The sequence below is a fragment of the Diorhabda sublineata genome, chromosome 2, assembly GCF_026230105.1.
Source record: "Diorhabda sublineata isolate icDioSubl1.1 chromosome 2, icDioSubl1.1, whole genome shotgun sequence".
Lineage (NCBI taxonomy): Eukaryota > Metazoa > Arthropoda > Insecta > Coleoptera > Chrysomelidae > Diorhabda > Diorhabda sublineata.
In genome coordinates, this window is record NC_079475.1 from 31996231 (window position 1) to 32019146 (window position 22916).

General features: G+C 30.7%; 1 protein-coding gene across 4 annotated transcripts; it reads left to right on the forward strand.

The window, feature by feature from the left end:
* Positions 1 to 75: 75 nt before the first annotated feature.
* On the forward strand, positions 76 to 12499 carry LOC130452702 (nuclear transcription factor Y subunit alpha). 4 transcript variants are annotated; one of them, XM_056792111.1, is made up of 8 exons: positions 76 to 211; positions 1081 to 1316; positions 4675 to 4822; positions 5573 to 5760; positions 7606 to 7776; positions 10737 to 10828; positions 11636 to 11762; positions 12059 to 12499. In XM_056792111.1, exons 2-8 carry the CDS (start codon positions 1104 to 1106, stop codon positions 12110 to 12112), a joined length of 993 nt encoding a protein of 330 aa, XP_056648089.1. In that variant the 5' UTR covers positions 76 to 211; positions 1081 to 1103; the 3' UTR covers positions 12113 to 12499. The 4 variants fall into 4 exon arrangements, with proteins under 4 accessions (XP_056648089.1, XP_056648093.1, XP_056648091.1 ...); XM_056792115.1 differs by having other exon boundaries at positions 5573 to 5742; XM_056792113.1 differs by having other exon boundaries at positions 205 to 535.
* Positions 12500 to 22916: the final 10417 nt, after the last annotated feature.

The window sequence follows — 22916 nt, forward strand, 5'->3', positions numbered from 1 at the left end:
TCCTTTTCTACTTTTGTAATTGGCCGCCAGTTTCCCGCGCCTGTAAAATTTCTACTCATCGATAAGCCGACGGAGCGTCGACCGAATTTGCTGGTAAGGGAGTGGTAGTGAGTAGAACCAATACGTACCGTGTTTGTGTGTAGTGCGTTGAGACCATTGGTCTACAATTTGTCGACCAATCATTGGGAAAGTGCACACTAAAATATCCAATGTAAGTTCACAAATTATCAAACATATTCTAGAATACAATTGGGGGTTGAACCGCCAGTTCAAACCAAATATTTGTTGCTAATATAATAATTTATACTAATACTTGATTTTCGACTTTATATATGTAATGGCGACACTTGTAGAACAAAGACCTTGTAGTGAAACTGATGTTCATATTAAGTTAGTACCTACGTGGATTATTTTCATCATCTTTTCTTGTAAATTTGAAGCACGTCCTTATAAAAAACGCTGTAAATTATTAAAAAATCCTCAGTTTTACAAGGACTCTCAATATTTATCAAATGATGTCTTCAAAGTTATATTTGTAAGTACATAATTAACATTTCTTATTTTCAAGTAAGCTTATCGCCATGTCAAAACATTTTCAACCAACAATGAGGTTAAAACAAAAGTGAGGTTATACAATTCTGTGTAAAAAATTAATTTTTGTTAATATTTATGTACCTCATAATTTATTGAAATATTGCCTTATTTGTTTATTTCTCAAGTTTGTTCATTAAAGGATATTCATTACATTATATTATTTGAGTCAACATGTGTGCTTACAGCTTTTACATGCTGTTGGGTATAATACGTTGTTATAGGTATTTAAAGATTCAATTCACTACAAATATAAAATAAACATTATTTTTTACTTCTTGAAACCCATTTTTATATGTTTTATACACATTTATAAACATTAGTATGATCATAGTTTTGATTGCTCCTTGCTAAATTTAGAATTTATAAAATATTCGTTTCTATAATATGTTGAAAACCATTATTGAAAGACACAGGTATTGGGCGAAATGTGAATAAATTTATTGATACTAGGATTAATAATTAATTAGAAATATATTATATTTTCAGTTTTCAAGTGAAAATTATCCTACATGGAACAACAGATAACCACGACAGCAGATGGCCAAGTTGTCATCCAACCTATTCAAGGAGTTGCTCCTGGACAAGTTCAAGTGATGCAGATGAATGCTGGACAAGTCATTCAAGGGGCTAATGGTCAGCAAATAATGGTTCATACCGTACCATCAGGTGGGCAAATTCAAGTTGCAGCAGCTGGGGCAGCACAAGGATTACAGCAAATACAGGTAAGAAGACTTCAAATTTAGTCAAGATTTCACTGAAATAATATCAAAGAAAATTACATTTTTCATTTTTAATAATGGGTTATCCATAACTCATCAACCATGATCAAATTTTATAGGTTAGGTATGAATACATGAACACAGAATTGCATGCCATATAATTAAAGTACTGTCTGTACAATCCTGTTTTTGTGAGAGACTATTTTCTTTATATTTTAGTGGTGATACTTGACATTTCATTTCTCTCTCTAGGGCATGCTAAGCTTGTTCTTCTAGTTCTCCTTTTCATTAATCTTGCAATGGTCTTATCAGTGCAGTGTTTTCAGTTGTTGTCACAGTTATTATTGACACTGTGAACTGTGGTCGATGTCTCTGTAAGATATAAAGAAAAGTTCTGTTAGCTCAGCATTTAACCCAATACCTGCCTGGTGACCATCCACCTATCTATAAATGTGAATAACAGAATGATGGTAGCCGCCTTGGCCACCCACTACCATTTAACCCCCTGATACCTAGGATGGTTTTCCTAGGGTGTCTATCCACCTATATGAGTCGTGGTTGATATTCTGTTCTGATGGCCCAGCGAAAATGGGGAAAAGCGTGATTAGTTCAGTTTTTAAAAGAAGTCGACTTCAAAAGTAAGTAAAATGTCTCAATTGACATCTCTACATATGAATTTCCTGGTACACATGACTCAACTGAAAGGGTTTTTTTGTTAGTTAACAAAATGTGGACAACAAAAAAATTTCAGTAAAATGTAGAAACAATAAAAGCAATGATAAACATAAACCACAATCTGGACTTGAGTCTAAACAAATTCTACTATTCTATTTTGCAAAATGAAGGTATTTGAAAAAAGTTACTCCTTAGAAAAATATTTGTAAAACTAGTCAGACATGTTTAGACTGATTAGAGTAAAAATAAGTAATTTGTATTCATAAAATTTGTTTTGTTGTAATGTTCTATATAAGTTTTTATTTTTAGGAATACATAATGGTTATTATTATTGTATTTGTTTTAGAAATATTTAAAAGTTTGTTTTGTGATTTATATTTAAGTAGTTTCTTTCAAGTTTCATTCAAATTGGAATTATTAAAATTTATTTCCCAATTTTCCCACTTGACTCATTCTTTTATGATATGTAGCTAAGTTTCCTGCATTCAACTCTAGAAAATATGGTCACTTTACACATAGTCACTCATTCAAATGGTTCTTTATTTTAATTCGAGGTTTTCAGTATTTTAATATGTATGATTTGGAAAGTTATTTTGACATTTATATCCAAATTTTCAAGGTGGTAATATAAATTTACATAAAACTGATCAAAACCATTTTACGAAATTGGTGTTGGTAAATTTGTCAAAAAATTAAGTATGGGTGTATTGATGGATTTGATAAATAATTTACACTTAAGAACTATGATGAGTATTAATGGGAAAATGCCATTTTAAAAAGTTTAGTGTTATACAAATGCAAAACCTTGCAGTCAAATAAAACCCAATAGGACTATCTACCGGAAACAGATTTATAGCAAAAACAATAATAGACGACTTAACTTTGTAGATATGAACATTAGGGTGGTCCTCAAAATATGGTAAAAAGTTTTTCTGGGGCATCCTGTCATTTTGTTATGTTCTGTAAAAAATAATTTTTTTCATTAATAATATAGTTTTAGGGGTCGCTGCCACCAACTAAAATTTAATATTTGAAGAAAATAAATGAATAACCGAACCCTATTTTAGAAAATATAATATTTAACACAAAAAGTAAATAATATTTATAATTGTTAAAATCAATGTTTTCAGCATTTCCATTTGAAACTTTTGTTGTAAAAGGATATACACACCACTACGAATCCTGGTATTTGCCGTGGTCATATGCACTTAACTTTATCTGTGTTTCCCCATGATTCTAGGACATAACTAATGGCACATGCTATTTTTTCTCTTCTTCCGAATTGTAATATTTGAACTGTAAATAACTGTTCAATACCTTTTTCTGATACAATATTATTATATTAACCAATACTTTTCAATGTATTGGTTTATATAATTGCAGCTGTTGTATCACTTAATTTGGCTAAATCAAAACATTATTGTCCAACACATTTCTTCAAACTCTTTTCTTCTGAGGAGGATCACCAATTGAAATCACCTTATTCAACATATAATTATTTTCACTTTGAGACGAGCCATCTTCTCATTCATTTGGAGGTATTTGATTTTTTCAAATAACGTTTTTTATTTTTTTTTCTCTATGTACTTTAATTCTTTCATTACAAAGATTTTATCAACACATCCCATTTTACCAGGACATCCTTTTTGTCATCAAGCGCTTAGATAATTTTTATTTTCTTGAATTTATATCAAATCGAAAGCATTGGCATAAGCAATTACAAAAAGGTCCCCCACTCTTTTTCTTTTTGTTTTAAACTTTCTGAAGGCTTAGCTTTATTTTATTCGTTCTTATCCAACTTTTCCCATTCCTTGGACAAACCTTCGATGTTTTCCATTTTTTTTTGTTAATAATAATTACATCATTTGACGTAAAATGAGGTGAGTTATATTTAAGTTTAATTCGTTTTCGCTGTTACTGTTCTAGCTTCTAGTATTCTTTTTGTAATCCTTTTCTCACTCATCCTTTCGATATATCTGAACCATCTTAGTTGATTTTCTTCTATGTATTGTTCTACGTGAATTGTATTTAATATTTGTCTGTATGTTTCATTTTTGATGTTGTCTACTCTATTTTCTGTATGAATCTCATTTCTGTTGTTTTTATCTTATTCCTGTATCTTTTGGTCACTGTCCATGTTTCGGAACCAATTGTGAGTATAGGTATAACTACCCTTTTATAAATTTTTACTATTATTTCCCTGTGTATTTCATTGTTCCCTAAAACACGTTAAATGTTTTTCCGCCTTTGCTGTTTTTGCATTGTTGAAGATTCATGTTCGATGCAAACATGATGAGCCAGAAGGGGCTCAAACTTTCAGTGTTTATTTAAACACATAAGGGTATAAGACATACTATTTGGTGTAGATGCAGTATAAGTAATTGGTGATATAAAAATTAGTATAAATACCTGAGTGGTAAATAACCTCATTGTCACATTTTTATGAATGAAATAACTAAAGTAACCATTGAATAACAAAAAAACATACAATTGGTTGTAAAAATTGAAAAGTTTTCCAAAAGTCAATTGCTTCTTCTTTGTAAGTGAATGCCGCCTAATAGTATGCCTAAACGTCAAAAGATTAATTGCTATAACAAACATTTATTTAAATAGATAAAAAATAAAAATATATATTATCCTTAAATCCTCTCAATCTAAATTTAAAATTTGTTTTTATTCTGTCAAGGTGGTACCGGTAAGCAGTCTGCAGACAGGTCAGGTATTAGTGCAACCACAACAACAACCACAACTAGTGCAGACATCTGATGGTCAAACGTTCCTCTATCATCCAATGACACTAGAAGGAGGAGGAATTCAACAAGCAACACCAACAGGTAGGTAATTACTAACATATATGAATGGGATTTTTTTCCTTCATTTCACAATGTTTGGTTACTTCCTTCAAAGATCGATCACCAATATTGAGTCTAGATACCTCCTCAACACATAAAAAAGTTTTAATTCAAAATTAAACTCAACTCAAATACTTGTCTTTTTTCATGATATTTCATATCTCCATTGTTTTTCTGTGTTAATATACCATTATTCAGTTGTATAACAGTTTCTAGGTGTTCAATAATTATTACAAACGATTTAACGAATGATATTGAACATATGTATTATTTTTTTTAAATTACACCAGAATTGGTTACTAAAAGCGGAACCTTTGTATTGAAATATCTTCAATTGTAATCCAACTGAATTTTTCTGTCGATAAGTCACAGTAGATGAAATTTGGGTATACTATTATACTCCAGAAAAAATATACTATCAAAATAATAGACTTCGCCCCAAACATGTTCTCAAGAAAGCAATAAATGTTTTTTTTTGGCCTTGTCAAGGCCATTTGATCAGATAATATTCATTGATTACTTAGAAAAAAGAAAAACTATAACTGGCTAATATTATGACGATTTTCTGACATGCTTTGATACCGATCTATGACTTGGCGAAAAGTGATTTCAAATAAATGAATAGGTGATAAATGCAAAACTTCTGAAATATTAATAAATTTTTATATTGGAAGTCATTTTTCCGTTAAACATACAGATATATCTTTATATTATATATATATTTCTTTTCAGTTATAAATATAAATGGTAATTTGGTACAAATAGCGGGTACGACTCAGGCTACGACAAATGGAGTTGCTCAAACGACGGTGGCGTCTCCTACATCACAAGTGGTACCTCAAACGTTGACAGCAGCTACTTCGCCCAATCAACTAGCTATGGCTAACGGAAATTTAGTCATGGTGAGAAACACCACAGATGTACGTTAAGATAAGCTCATTCCTAATGTAGTTTTAAAATTTGCTTTATTGACTTTTTTTGGTGAGATATTAATCGAAAACATTTTTTGCTTAAAATAAAGAAAAGTTGATGTGTTGTTCCTTTTCATTGAAAGGAAAATAGTTGATGTTAAATTTCTTGTTGTTCATGTTTTCATTAGCTTACTTTTGTGTCTGTTTATTTGTTTGGTTCTAAATTTGACATTGTAATTTGAAGCACTTTTGATGGTAGGACTGAGCAGAAATTTTTTACACAGCATAACAATTTAATATCTAATACTTTGTTACAATTAATTTTATGCAGAAACTATTTTAATTATTGAAATTTGGCATTTGAAATTATGTGAATTTTGTTAGTCTTTCATATTTGAGTTTTTTATTATACTTAGATCTGCAAATAAAATAAATATTTTTTTTTTCAAAATACTTTGTTGTTATGACATCTAAAAAAGTTGAAACCTCGTTTTTATGATATTTAAAAAGAGGAAAATAAAAAAAACATTGAAAACCACATTTAAAAATAGGAAAATGAAAGCCAAACATTTATTGAAGTTTTTTTGAACTGATAAATCTTCAAAAGTCTTATAAAATATGTAAACTCACCACAATTTTCATATAGTTGATGCTGTCATAAAATTTCTTATTTTCAATAGTATTACGGGAATAAAAAGTACTGAAGGTTTCTATTAATTTGAAAATTATTTACCTTTTTTTAGACATTATAAAAATAAGCTTTTAGAGATTTTATTTTTATTTAGTTTATATTGTGTTTTTCAGATGTATGCATATTTATTTCTTATTTTGTTAAAGAATAGTCTTAATTCTTAATATAATAAACAGTTTTATACTGTTTCCCAAAAAAACTATTTTTTAATCGAGTACTTTAAACCAGGACCTAAAAGTTACATTCAAATATGCAATTACCTCCATTTTCATTAATAGTAATATTTTTTCTATTGTTTCTTTTACGATACTAATGCAAATTCAACTATAATTACATGTAACTTCAATGCATCCATACAATTTACAGGCATCCAAATTATTTGTTAGTGACGATAAATATTTAATAGTGTATATCAAAAAGCTGGAATTTATAAGACACATAAAAATGGTAGAAGAACTAGTGACTGTTGCGAAAGTTTTATTCAATTATTTTAAAAATAATTGAAATGAAATTTGTTAGGTGAAATCCAAAAATATCCTTTGACAAAAAGAAGTTATTGATAGAAGTGAAATGAAAGTAAAAATGCAGTGACAAGAATGTTACAACTCAATAAATACAGACTATTCGTCCAAAAATATTTCACACTAGAGTGTGTTACGGAGATAGAATAGGATCCTTTGTTACCAGTATTTTTTTTAATCAGACATTTTCGTCAAACAACCTTTCTTAGCTTTTCTTCTTTCATTACCTTGGTTTCGTCTTTAGACTCAGGAAACCTCACACAAAATGAAATTCCAGTGTTTTGGAGGGAAATTAATTTCTTGCAGCCATTCTTGCAAAATACAATCATGATGTTCCAAATTTTTCATCTCCCAAACATCACACCTTCCCTTAAACGGATGTTATTGCTTATGACCATAATTTTCAAGTGCACTTTTGGGTAAAATCCATATTTTGTGACAAACCGCATATATGACTGAAACAATTTGGTGGTATCTTATGATTTTAATATCAATTTTGCAAGAGGCCGAACTTTGTACAAAGAATAACAAAATTAATGATTTTCATGTGTTTCCAACTAAGAGAGATCTATATTAAAAGAATATTTTCTATGTTTATTAATAATCTCGTTTCAATTTTTGATCCCTCTTCTAATTTTTAAGATGGTCCCAAATACTGCAGGCCAACCGTTCCAAAGGGTTCAAATACCAGGTACAGAGTTCCTAGAAGAAGAGCCATTATATGTAAATGCAAAGCAATATAGAAGAATACTCAAGAGAAGACAAGCGAGAGCAAAGTTAGAAGCTGAAGGAAAGATTCCCAAAGAAAGACCGGTAAGTAAATAAAGTAATCAATTTTGTCAAATACTTGATAAAGAGGTTTTACATTAAGTTTGCATTTTGAAATTTTTAGTGCCAAATGTAGCCACCGGACAAAAACTCAACACTCTATCCTTGTAATTTATTGTTGTCAAAATCAGGCAAATCATGTCTGTGCAAAGATACAACCGGCTTGGGATCCTAGCAAGCGCTAATTAATTTCTTCATATCTGAACTTTTGCTATTATCCCATATTGTTCTTTTAATTGTTTTTTATGGTAATCTATATATTTGTACTTCAGTTGTTTCTCTATCAAAAAAGATATAGAATATTAACCTTTGAATTAATGAACGGACATTTGAATTTTTAGATATGAATACATTTCTTATTTATATTGTTTTAAAAGCATATTTGGAAAAACTGGTTGTTTATAAGTTTTAAACTTTAATGTTTTGATTATCATTCTATAATAATTGTACGTTTCTTTTCCTAAAACTTTTTAAATAAATTTGATTTACCTCATTCTTGATAATATGCCGCTTAGTGGTGAATCTCATCGTCATTTTTAAATTTAAATTATACATGACAAATATTATTATAAGATATAATAAAAATGAAATTTTTTTTAATGAACTAAATTTTTTTAAACAGATTTACCAAGTACAAAACTTTTTATATTTTTCTGAACTATGGATCTTTTCCAGTAGGTCTTTTTCACTTTGAAGGATTGTATAAAAATCTACAATTTTCTTCATAATTAACTTTGGTAAATCATATCGCTTTAAGTGTGTCTATTTCAAGTAGTCTTGTTACTTGTCCAAATACTATTTATTAAAGAAAATATTTTTACGGTAGAAGCATTTTTCTTCCTTATCATATAATTTCATAAAAGCATACTCGTCGTATATATCATTCTAATGTTAAAATAAGCTTTAGTATCGATACGTTCACCATGACTGATTGAAAAATTTGCACCTGACATCAGAAGCGCTAATCGTTTTTTTTTTATACAAGGATATTTAACTCTTCATTGAATCTACATTTTTTTTAGAACCCATTTCTATAAAAAATAATTCACTATTTCATTTATAAAAAAAAATAATTAAATAACTTGCCTTACAACAAAAGCAAATAAAAATCACAAACTGAATATTAACTTAACCTTGAACTGACAAAAACCTGACTTATGCTAAGGAGGTATCTCCATACTGTCCAACTATCTCGATTCTGCGCTTTCTCTTCTACACATCGTGTCTCTGAGCGTTCGGCGGAAGGGGATTCACAGAATCGAGAGTGTATGCTTCAAATGGTTTAAAACGTGCAGAGATATGCACAATTTTTTCGGTGAAAATTTTGTAAAAATAATTCTAGTTGAAGTTTATTTAAAGTAAATATCGAAAATTAGAATCCTTTCAAAAATTCGGGACAATACGGTACAAAAAACCTGAATCCGGGACAAATATTGCTTTAGAAAAATCCGGGACGCAAGGTGAACATCCGAGATTATCTTCGGCCAATCCGGGACGTCAGGTCACCTTAATTTCAAGTATTTAATTGAATTCTAATGTTTTTTAATTTCCTTCAAATTAAGTTTTGTTTCAAACTCTGTAGTCAAATTAAAATGTGAATTTCCCAGATTCAATATGAAATTTCCTCATAGGAATTCTTCCGTTTCCTTAATTTCCTAATACGAAGTTTTATTTAAATAAATTTCAGCATTAGTGTAGTTTCCTTTAAATCACGTTTTTTTTTCAAATTTTCGGAGAGATCAAAAATTCACATGCTATTAAATCTGGTGAGTAAAGCTAATGTGATCAACAGTAAACCTTTAAGCGACTTTAAAAAAGAGAAATCAATAGCGATTTGACTCGCAGTACATTCTCAAGTTGTTGAAGTTTGGTTCATTTTTCAGACCTCTTTGTCCATAGATTGTTTTGCAATGACATTTTAAGTTCTTAACGGCGCTTTGGAAATCTTTGCACAAGATTGCGCTATTGAGTACTTAATTTACTTTTAAAGGGTTTATACACTTTATAAACAGTTTTTAAAGTTACCTCACTATCACTGTTACAGATTTCAACATTTCGTGAGCTTTTTTGGCACTTTTTTTCTATTTGAAACATAACGTATTGTTTGACGAAACGTGATTTCACAGAGAAGCCCAGGGCTTTAGTGAGGTTCCCAAAGTCTCTAAAATTCTCTTTTTTATTCTCTTTTATGTTCGAATAACATAATTTAAAATATTTATGTTATTCATATAAAATTATTCTGTTTAATGAATCAAGGTATGCAAATCTGAATTTTAATATCTTTATTTGAAAAATAAAAGAAGAAAAACTTTGATCAAATAATAGGTTGAATAATCTACATAAAATTATGGAAATCTCAAATTCTACACAAGCAGTTTAATAGATTTTATGAATATTGTGTTGTCATCAATCAACTGTAAATGAAAAATGTTATATTTTAACTGCTTGATTTCGGGTATTGTCTTACCTGGCTTACACTTGGTAGGGGATTATATATAAAAAAATACTCATTTATTTATTATTGATATCCCTTTTTTCAAAAAGGGACTTTTAGGGAAAATCCCTGCAAACCAGAATGGGTCCAAATGTATTTCTACAAAATGCATGAGGTTATGAACTGTTGGAATAGATGCAGCACTAATTGCTGCTATACAAATTCATTCACCGCATTTTTTAATCACATCTCAAAACTTAATCAAGAGGAAAGGAGGAAAAATGATGCTCAAATTAATCGACATTTGTGTTATATTCATGTAATTTATAATTCCCGCTATGATGTACTTTATTTTCTCTATATATTCCTTGTAGTCTTTTTGTTGTTACTCAGATTCTATTAAGTAATTTTCAAAAATATCAATATTTTTTGTTTCCCTATTATATCCTAACTCTCAGTGTACAGTTCGTTATAACTTATATTGAAATTACAAATTTTTATTTGTTTTTAGAAATATCTTCATGAATCAAGACACCGACATGCAATGAATAGGATAAGAGGAGAAGGTGGCCGTTTTCACTCAGGATCAGTTAAAAAACGAAGGTAATTTAGTATATGTATCATCAAACGCAATATAATTGTGATTAATATTTGTTGATTTCGTGATAATATATATTTTCATCAATATTTCATTAGTCATTACTAGTAGGCTAATTTTTACTCAAAACTCAACATACTAAGGTAACACTGGGTAACGTATGGTATTAATTTTGTGCTATTTACTCTAGACAACTAATTATATAAATTTAAGCTTCAACAGTTTTCATACCATAGCAATATAAAAGCTTGCCAATATATGATGATAGTTAATGTTTTAAACTGAATCTTCATATTACTGGCCGAATATTGTTATGTTGCCTTTTACTAGCACTGATTTTGAAACATGTGTTGTTTTTTAAAAGTAAACTGAAGACAACTGGGTGCTATATATTATTCTTTATTATTTTAAGAACGTGGGTAAATGAATTGGGATGATGAATCAAAATTAATAAATAACAAGAAAAAAGGTTTTTGGCCAATTTCATCAATGACTATGATTGTTGTATTTGTTTCGACATAATAAATAATATGGTCAACCATTATTGTTTAATAGTTTACTTCAAAGTAATTTTAATGTTTTAATACAAAGAATATAGTAAACCATCATTGGTTAGCCCGAAGATACATTATAGTATCAACTTTGTATACTTAAGGTGAATAAAACTCTGTCAAGAATGAATTTGAATGAAATTTAACAGTGGTTTTATACACATTTCAATCAGACTGTAAATGATAAAAAATAAGCTTTAATGAAATCTTCAACATCTCTTTCAAAATAATGTAATACGAAAGTAAATATAATTGTTTTAGGGAAGAACAAGAGAGGTTGCATCATCAACAACAGCGACACCAACAGCAACAAACGCATCATGAGGTTCAAGGTACAATAGGAGTATCGTATGGTAACATTGAAATGGGTGCACCTATAATTATAGAGGTAAGAGAAAAAATTGAATAATTTTTTAGAAAACAATTTACCTAATACATTTTGTTAATCATGTTCAATGACTTATCAATTTATATACTTTTTAATGAGTATTTTGAATAAATTGAAATGTCTGAAACTATTGGTGGTATTATAATGATCACACTATTTATTACAACTGCTCCGATGCTCACAATTATACCGTCCTTGATGCGTTTCTGTAACCAATTTATCATCTTTGAAAATTATAATTGTAACATTAACTAATGAAGTTTGGATATTTTCAACATATGTTGTTTCTGTTTCAGGGCGTGATGCCAGAAATAATAAAAACGGATCCTTTATCTGTAGAAGGAAATTGAGTAATATAAAATGAATTCAATTATTTATTTCCTCCCTAAGATAAATGTTGAACATGTAAATAGTTTTATTGTTTTATTTTGTACTATTTATAATTATTATGCTGACTTTTTGATCCATTTAATATCTGAATATGTGCAAGATATAAACATTTTTTTCTAGTGATACGTTAAAAACGCATCTTAATGTTTCATAGTGTTAGATGTCAAATTGTCAGGATAAGAAACAGTTAGTGACCTGTTAGGTGGATATTTTGATTTTTATTTAAACTGTTCCGTGTATAGGAGTAAGACATTTTGTACAATTGTTAATACTTTTCGACTGATCGATTTATATTAGTTGTATTTAGAATACATAATTAGTTGTACAATAAACGAATCTTTATTATATTCTGAATTTTCAATCACTCGCCATTTTAAAAAAAATTGGTATATAACCTTACTTTCCTGGTAGGAAACTCTTCCTCAGGAAGTGGTATTTGGCCTCAGTTAAAGTATATAAATAACAAGTACTCAAATGGGATGAACAACTAATATTAAATTGGATTCCACCAGCTTTTTAACCAACGATGTTAAAAATTAATAAAAAAGGCGGAAAAGCCAGAAACACCTTCTTAATTAAAATAAAATCACCACAAATTTACATTTCGAGGTTTTATTGAATTTCTCGAAAGTGTGTAATAATTATGGTATAATGATTTTTTTTAAATACTTGCCTGATAACTTAATATTTATACCAATAAATTCCATTGAATATCTAATAGATTTCCGCGGTCAGGATTACAAACATTATCAAGAGAAGGATGGTTATTCGTTCATTGGTAATTAAAAAGTGATTCAATTCTGTGGTCTCAATCTGCCTACTTTACACACACCTTAGGTGATTCCAAGGCCTCCTTGGAATTTCAACGAGGAAATGAAAAGCTGAAACAAAAATATAATGATTAAAACAGAAAATAAAAATAATATGCTTACCATGGAGAACCCTGTTGAGACTAAAACAATCACTACTGGTCTTAATCTAACTGGGGAACTAGTCGCCTGGACCTTGTAATTATAGGGGATCTATTGGCGGGTTTTGGGTTTTTGGCGCGCGTGGGAAATATATTATTGGCGGGAGGGGTTATAAATGTGTGGAGATCGGCTTCTCGGGTGGTTTTAGAGGATATGTTATTGTTGGCCGGAGTGGTAATGGAGCGAAGTGGATGGAGAAGGTATTTCCAAGTTGCCGGTAATCTCTGGCTGACGTCCCTTGTTTTCAGACAGTTTGAATGTTTCTCTATTTCGATAGCTTCTCGAATAATCCTGGACTTGAAGGAGCGGAGTGGGGTGATGGTTTTGGCTCTATTGATATCGATTGTGTGTCCGGTATGGACACCATGTTGTTTGGAGTTGGATGTTGTTTCACAAAATTGATTTCCGATGGTCGACTGGATTGTTCAGTCAACGAGTTGGATCGTGATACGAGTGTATCAAGATACTCAACAGAATTGAGTTGGCCCGGATGATGATGGAATTGAACGTTGAGGAAACGATTAGTGTTAGTAGGTTTGCGATAGATGGAGTGAGAGAAACCATGTGGAGGAGGTTTTTTGATTATGACGTCAAGGAACGGTAGAGATGACTCCTCCTCCATCGTGAATTGTAAGATAGAAAGTTTTATGGATGAGGATGTTGGTAAATAAGGAGATAATATCAAAGCTGACAAGAATAAAGAATAATTGTGGGAGAAATATCGAAACTTTTGAATAGGATTGGGATTGTTCAGCAATTGGCTGAAGAATTTCAGCGTGTTATTTGGCCAGAAGTTGGACAGGATAATGAAATGCATTAGCAATGGGACGTAATGGATAATCGGGTTTGTGAAATTTCGGAAGACCGAAGGGGAATGGGAGATAATTTTTCTCAAGGTATGAATTTGGCTTTGATGACAGAAAGAACTTTGGATTTGTTGATAAGATTTTTTTTGTCTTTTCTAGATATATGGTGGCGCCATTGGGGACAATTTTATAAACGGAAGTATTCAGCTTTTCATTTCCTCGATGAAATTCCAAGAAGGCTGATTGAATCCTTGGAATCAACAAAAAAAAGATGATTCGTTGCGTGGAGTAGGCAGATTGAGAAGACGGAATCGGATCACTTCTTACCAATGAACGAATAAACACCCTTTCCCCATCCTTCTCTTGATAATGACTCCAAAGTGGGAGCCGAAACGTCGAGAATTTTCAAAATTCCGAACCCGGTTATACCCATGAACCTAGTTCTTTAGTTCATAATCCTGATCACGGGAACCTTTCCGAACATGACAAACAAATGAGCCATTTAAGAAGTTTTGGTCAAAAAAATACTTTTATCGAACTTTTCAGTACGTTACCAGAGTCTTTTGACCTTATCTTCGTCTATTCTGTTGTAAATTTCGATTTGATAAGAATTTGCTGTGGTTGTTGGACGTTAAATTGATATCAAAGTATGCTGAACCGAACTATTTCACAAAGTTGGTCGTTGCATAATGTATATCAGGATTAATTCATCATTTTAATATGTTTTATTTATATCAACAAGGCAGAAACATTCACTAACCAATATACGCAAATGTACTTTAAATTAATCAAAATCATTGATTAATTTTTAATGACATTCACTAAAAATGAAATAAAACACTGCGGGTTATTCAAGCATTTTCTCTTTGATGTAAAAATGGCTTAACTTAAAAATATTGTTTGCGCCCACCCTCACATAAAATACGAAGAATTAAAAATCCAAACTGAAAAATGGAATGAAAGGTAGATAGGGAAGAACCATACCAAAATCTACAGAAAAAGTGAAAAAATTGTAAAACTTTGTTAAAATGTTTTTTCAAAGAAAGCTTTATTTGTGCTGATTGATGTCACCTTTCCATTATCACAATTGTAGATATTGGAGTAGGGTCGATTAAACAAAATTATTATGATAAGAAAATTATAGTAAAACAACTGTTTCGAAGGATAGCTTATTGAATTTCAAAATTAATTTTATCGTGTCTATAAAGGATTTTGAATTATCCAGATTAATAAGAACAACCATTTTTTATATTGTCAACGATTTATCAAAATAATCTTTAGATTACAAACAGATGTGATTTCAAACATTCGTCCTGGAACGTTGCTTATCATAAAATATATTTTGAAACTGAAGATTCATGGGGCAATTTGAACAGCATACACTTTGATTTAGAATATCATCTCCATAATAACTACAATGGCATTTGCAAATCAATTTGCATGGGCTTTTTTCTCTATTTTTACTTAATAATTGTTTACAGCAATCACAATTCCGTTCCAAACAACTGCAAGTGTTTTTTATAAAATCTGTTTTTCCAATATTTTTGTTTTCTCTTTCGGACAACTTTTCATTTCCAATTTTATCTTTCAAACAACCACCCAAATCAACTACTTGTATTACTTGTTCTGCATCTGTATCTTTCTCTGAGTCTCTTTTCTCGTCGTAAGATCCGCATATTGTTTTCTTTTCATCCGCAATATTTTTTTCTACAAAAAATTAAAATGAAATACAGTAGTGGTCCTTGTTAATTTCAGAACAATTACTTGTAATCCCTCTAGAGCCACAATTATTACCGAACATTTTTTCGAGGTGTGAATTTTGTGAAAATCGCGAAAAGTGCGAGGCCCTGGCCGAGGGACATGTATGTAAAAAATTCGCAACCGAGAAATCATTTCCGGAAATTAATTCAAACTCGTGAGAGATTTGGTACGAACATATTATACTAAATAAGAAAAATTTCAGACATATTAATTAGCATTTATTTTGGTTTGATGTTTGGTGACTTAATAAAATAAGGTTAGGTTAGGTTAATAAAATAAGGTGCCTATGATATGACCTATTCGTTTGACGCTTTCATCACAAATTTCAAAAGTATATCAAAGTTTTATTTGTGAGAAGAAAATGTTGCGTTTTGTAAAGTTTGGAAAAAATATTGAGATAGATAAGCATACGAGGAAATCAAAATCAACAATATGGAATAAGAATATATTTTGGGCATATGCCTCTATTATTATAACATTCGCACGTGACAGCTGTCAAGACATTTGGGTAAAGGCATATATAGAAAAAAATGGGAAATAACGCCCCTATGTTACGGTGCCGACAATATTCATTTTCTCTCTCGTTCAAGACACTTTATCTATACTGCGCATGCTTGAGAATGCGTAAAACCGAGCTGGAACCTCGGAGGATAGAACCTAACCTAACCAATTATAGAAACTGTCCATATAGAAGTTGTTATAACATTTGACCGGTTTAAAATGACACGTATAAAATTTTCAGTAAAATTTTCTTAAATATCCAAATTCATTGAATCAAGTTCATTTTTTTCGAGGTGTATAACATCATTATGGTGTCTATGATGATTCTCTTTCGAATATACTCTTAGGTCCTTCAACATAATAAGAACTCTGTAGAATATTCGATACTTGTGTAATCATATAAGCAAAGGTCAAATTACACGAGAAAGTAGAATAAATGATGGGTTACAATATAATTATTCAGGGTAGCCTTCTGCAAATATTAGTAGTGAGTTTTTTTTATTCATAGCTGGAACCTATAAGGAAAATAAACTTTTGTGATGGAATTGAAGTGTTGATGGAAAATATTTTATTTGAATGAATTTTGCTGAAATAATTTAATTCTATCTTAATCTTAATTTTAAAGCTGATAATGAGTGCATTTCAATTAACAGCCTTAAAGATTATAACATCTTTAGTATAGTTCCATATAAGACCTGTTGTGGTCACGAAGGATCAATGGACTTCATTTATGACGCCGCCGTTCCCTGCTTTATCCATAAAATATTAATAGGGCCTTCATCTAAACTTACCGCTATTTCTAAAAATGGGACGTATCGAGTCACAAACTTTTGAGCTAGTCAAAAACGCAAATTTAAAATCAATAAAAGTCAACTAACCAGGAGTGTTGAATACATGGAAAGTTTCGCATTTCTAGGTTATGTTTTTGACGTCACCTCCTGTCGCAGCTATATTGTTTATACTAATGCAAGTTCTGTTTTTATCGTGATGTTTTTCTTATTTATTTATATGATTTCTATTCGTGGCGTGAATTAATAAACACTGTCTCTTACGTTCTCAATTTATTTAAATACTTAACACTACACTAACTTATAATAATTTACTTTTCACTAAGACTCAACTATTTATTTAAATTAATAGAATAGTCAATTGTTATTATTTATTTTACTCTAATGTACTGTGATTTTGTTGAATTTTTTATTAAAAAATAAAAATGCGTATAGATAAAAAAAATTGGGGTGTCTGAAAGCAATTGAATCTTATGTTCATCAAAGTAATTAAAAACAAAAGTAATTAAGATTCTTAGTTACGTCACGAACATAACCTTCAGCTATTTATCAATAATTGGTCATTCCTTGTTAATTGATTCCATTAGTTGCAGTTGCAGTCCATGCCAAATAATTCAACTAAACTGCACATATTCACTATAATTGCCATTTTGTGAGTCTATATTGTTCAAGATATGCTTTCCAGCTTTAACTTTCGCCTACAATGTCCACGCCGATATTACGTAAGTGGTATGAAAATTTCAGTAGTCGAGGAAGCCTTGTTCTTTGTGTGGAATGAAACCAACTAGTCCTAAAATTCAGGACCACAACAATTATAGGACATAAATTTTGTACGATCTCGCCTATTGACATAGACCGTGAAGTTGGTGGTTTTGTTCTAATATGTTTTCGAAGCTAGAGGTTGGCGGATGCGTTGAGAATTTGTTTTATAAGATCTGTTTACCTACTTTTTGTGGCCTATTTGCATTCTTTCCAAGAAGAAGGCTATTTTGTTTATTTACGGCAAACTAGAGATTACCAGGAATCGAAAATTCTAGAATGAGATGATAGTGTATAAAAAGAGACTCGTAGGTCTTAGAAGAATAATTAGGTGTCACAGTGAATATATCAGGGCAAGTAAATCAAACAGTGCATTTAAATAAATTAGATGTTGAGTTTTAGTAAATAGTTAGTGTAATTATGTAAGATACACCGTTTGTATAAATGCATCCCACCGTTGTGCTCAAATACTTAAATAAATAAGAAAATAAAAAATCAGTTCAGTTATATTTGGATTGTAAAATCAAGGAAAACGAACTATTATTGGAAAATACAGTAAATGAGGGATTAGTTCAATAAATAATGATTACCTGTTTGGCCAGTTTCGGATTTTTCTGTCTCCGTTGAAGGATAACTTCTAGATCGAAATGTGTGATCGCCTGTTCTCGAATAATGTTTTTCATTTTCAATCAAATAAAATTTTTTAGAACGTGGTAATTGATAATTGCGTTTTTCTCTGTTTTCCTCACATAGTGTGTTATGGGAAAATTCGTTGTTCAAAATTCGTGAGCCAGTTAAAGTGTTTTTCTTATCGCTACATGTTTCTTTATCAAGTTCTTTCAAAGGATTTGACGTTTGTTTGGATTGAGGTGGATGTATTCTTGATGATAATTGCGTAGTCGTATTTTTTTCTGAAGAGCATTTTTCACAATAAGGGTTCTTGCCATATCTATTATTGTTAACACATGAAGCTTTTGAATGAAGAGTATTTCTTGAATTATCTTCCACGCTACTAATTTGTTTTTTGGTAGACGGTAATTCAGACACATTGTCTTCAACAATTGCAGCCACTGGAGAAGTGCACGATATCACTTGCATGTTCTTAATAGTTGTAGTTTCGTGGTTCGTTCTGAGAAAAATTGAGTTTGAATTTATCAAAATCAATAAAAATTCATAAATGATTTTGGCAAAAAAAGCGCAAGACCACAATCATTATTTGATTATTAATTGTGACCAATTCTTTTATTAAATTGCTTACTTCCAAGTGAAAGAAATATTTCTACCAAATTATATTTTCAGTAAAATCAATTTGATCTATATAATAAGGAACAAGACAAGACACAGGTAAATACACAACAAGAAGTATATTGATTTTTGGGATAAAGATAATAAAATAAAATTTAAAAGTCAAATCGAAGGGATGTCAGATGTTTCTCTACAAGCGTTTTCTTAAAATGAAATATTAAATAGAAACATACAAATGAAAGGAATGTATTTTTTAAAATGATTTATCTATTACTCCAGATATTTCACTGAAGAACATTTTCTAGTAGCGCCTTAACGTTTGAAATGTTTTGTTTACTCGATTAACCATTGAATACAAGATAGAGACAATAGAAGCAAAAAATATCTATAGTTATTCACTGAAAATGTTACCTTATGTAATATTACAAAATTGTTACATTTTTTATACTTCCATTATTTTTTAACGAATAGCAGCAGTGATGTTTGCTATAGAAAATATTTAAGACACATATTTGCTACAAGACACCTTTAATTGGGTGGTTTAGGACAATGTTATTTATTCCAATTCTCAAAAAATACTGGTAAATTTAAATAACGGGAATTTAATCGTTATTTGACGGTAGTTCTCGAGAAAAGTAATAATAACAATAAATTGTTTAAGTTATTATTTATTGATAAGGCGAAAATAAAACTTCCAAAGATAAAATAATAATTTCCATACAAAAATGTTCAATTAAAATATTAAGTATTTATAGCTAGAAGCCATCTCTTGAAAAGATTATGAGGATGTGAAACAAATGCAGAAGTTCTGTATCAGTGGGAAAATAAAACAATAAAGAAAATTACTAGGGTAATTTATTTTTATTTGAGAAAAAGAAGCACCACGAAAACAACGTTAGTAAACATTAGCGATTAAGTAAAACTCATTTTGAGAAGCTTGACATATATTACATCATTCAATAAGTCGTGTGTCTAACTAAGAAAAACACATTTTTTGCCAAAAATCGATTTTATTTATCAATTCATCTCCTTCAAGAGTAATACAATCATTTCAACGCTTCTCTAATTTCCATTCTTGTAGAAGGATTTGTGATTTGTCTCTAAATAGACTTGAGTTTCCCCATTTGCTTCTTCATTTGAGCTGAATTTTTTACCGGAGAGTATTTTTTTGAAATCAGCGAATAGCAAGTAGTTACTGGGGGCCAGATCTGGACTGGTAGATGAGAAAGCAATTCGAAGTATAATTCTTTCAATTTAACCATCGTTGCCATCGACTTCTGAATCGGTGCATTGTCTTGGTGAAATAGTGATTTTTCTTTGACATATGAGGTCGTTTTCCCTTAATTGTTGCATGAAAATGATCCAACAACTCTATGTGGTATTCGCTAACGATTGTCTCTCCCTTTTGGAGGTAGTCGATGAACATTATTCCATGCGCATCCCAAAATACTAAAGCCATAACCTTCCCAGCTGACTGTTGTGCTTTTGGACGCTTCGGACGTGGTTCATCTACTGCAGTCCACTCAGATGATGATAGTTTTGATTCCGGAGTAAAGTAATGGATTCCACAGTGAAGTGATGATCCATGTTTCATCCATTGTCACATATCGACGCAAAAATTTTATTTATTTTGATCTATTGTGAGTAAACGCGGCACCCATTTTAAAACAAGCTTTCTCATGGTCAAATTTTATGCATAATTGTAAATACCGTACTTTCTGGTATCTTTACGGCCTCAGTTATCTCATGCAATTTGAATTTACGATTAGATATAACCAATTTGTGGACTTTTTGGATGTTTTCTGGAATAACCACCTCAATTGGACGACCAGAACGTTCACTATCATCGCTTTACGACCACGTTTATATTGAGCAAACCAATAATAAATGGTTTATTTCGATGGAGCAGAGTGCAGTTAACACTTTTGAAGCCATTGTTGAGCTTGTACTCACTTAAATGGCTGTCAGTTTTTTTGACGAAATCGTAATGTCATGAAATTTTACACATAGTCTTTTGAAATTTGGAACTTCATAAAAGTCATATGGATTTGACAATGTTTCAGTTACTCGACTTATTATATGTAGGCATTTTAAGTTACTGGAGTGGAGTAAGTGGAAATAAACTTTTAATTATTAACCATATGTAAGTTGGACTATAACTCGAAAGTTAATAAGTTCAAGTATTCATAAAATAATATGACTCGCAAACTGCCAGCACATGTAATCCAATCATGCTACGAATAAGACAATTACCATATTACATTAGCAAGAGGATTAGCTGGATTCCAAGACATCTCACATCTCAAAAGAAGCAACAGAGCAAAAGACTGCGTACTTAGAACTATCACGTTCTACTTTTTCAACTAGTCCTTATTCAGATTTGATTTACTCCATCAAATTCACATCATACAAAAGTTGTACTCAAGATTCAAAACGCTCAGCTTCTAAACAGAAAACTTATAGTTCATCAAATCACCAAAAATAAATCTTTGGTTTTTCTCTTCTTCCCAATTGTTCAGTCGAGTTCTACAGAATGAGTGAGTGATGGCTGCAAGCGCGAAATCCGACTAGTGAACGGACACTGTCATCTAAGACGCCATCTCCACGCCATGGGAATCACAGACGATACGGAGTGCCATTGGTGCATGGAGGAGGACGAGACCGCAGACCACGTCATCTGTGAGTGTCCTACACTCATGTGAGCGCGTTTTAAACACTTGGGCAAGCTACACAACTTGACTAATGACATCAAAGGGTTCAAACCAAAGCACCTGATCGGCTTCTCAAAGGACGTCGGCCTTTGGTAACCTCAAGTAAGACACGACTATGTAGTTCAAAGTTGTGTATTTTATAACTGTTACTCAAATGGTTCTATTATAGAACCTCTTAAAAGTTTATTTCGGGATTTCATTTAACGCTTATAGCTCTTTCACAGTGCAAGACATGTGTTCAAAGATTCTTAAACATATTTTCAGGAATTGAACAGTACAAGGAAGACATTAGTTGTAAACAAGTCATCTTAAAAATATTTGTAAATGAGTTAAATTTACAATTAAGAAACAATAAATGTAACCTATCTGATTGTGCAGTCTGAAAAAATTCTATGTCGAATCACCCTGATAGCTGAAGCTTTTCTAATTCCCCACAAGAAAATGGGCACAAGTTTATGTTTAAAAGTTTCCTAGAAGTCTAATTTGAAATTACTTCAAGTTTTTTCTACGTAAATATCATTAAACAATTATTATCAAACTAGGAAGACAGAGACAATTCGACACTAGTTTTTGTTCAATATTCAATGCCGACTGCTATGTATGTAGCCAAGCCATGGAAGAAGTACTATTGTGATTTTTAACTATCCTTTGATCGGTAAAATAAGTTGAAATATCTCGAAGACCAAAAATGGAAATAAACCACCGGTTGTCACTAAAGAAAAAGGAAGTGAAAGTGAAACTGCTAATAAAAAATTGCGTTAATCAAATTTTAGTCTTTTGTTAATTTTTATAAATCATATACAATAAAATTTCTTTCACAACATTGTTTTTGTCTGCCAAATTTTCTCCTGAAGTATTCTTTACTCTTAATCAATCAGAAGCAAATGGAAGTCCTATATAGTTCAAGATAGTTATTATTTATAGAGGAGTTTCAGCAGCTATGCCTTCAATTTAAGAAACATTACAAGATGAACAACTAGAAGAAACATCAACAAAAATAGAAACTATGTACTAATTTATCAACCTTTCTGGTGAATGATCCACAAAAATTTGTCGAATACTTTCATGGTTTGAGAAAAAAATAGTTTTGGATAGTTTATATAAAGCTTTTATTTTAATTTCTTTGCAATTCTTTGATCAATATATATATAGATAAAAAAATTATTGAAATCTCAAAAATTCTGAAGGTAGTTTAAAGATTTCAGTAAGGCCGCCATATTCC

Excerpts from the sequence above, each read along its gene's own strand:
- LOC130452702 (XM_056792111.1), top strand. The coding sequence starts at position 1,104 with ATGGAACAACAGATAACCACGACAGCAGATGGCCAAGTTGTCATCCAA. Across the intron at positions 10,829-11,635 it reads GGATCAGTTAAAAAACGAAG|GGAAGAACAAGAGAGGTTGC; the intron begins GTAATTTAGTAT and ends TAATTGTTTTAG. Across the intron at positions 11,763-12,058 it reads GTGCACCTATAATTATAGAG|GGCGTGATGCCAGAAATAAT; the intron begins GTAAGAGAAAAA and ends TTTCTGTTTCAG.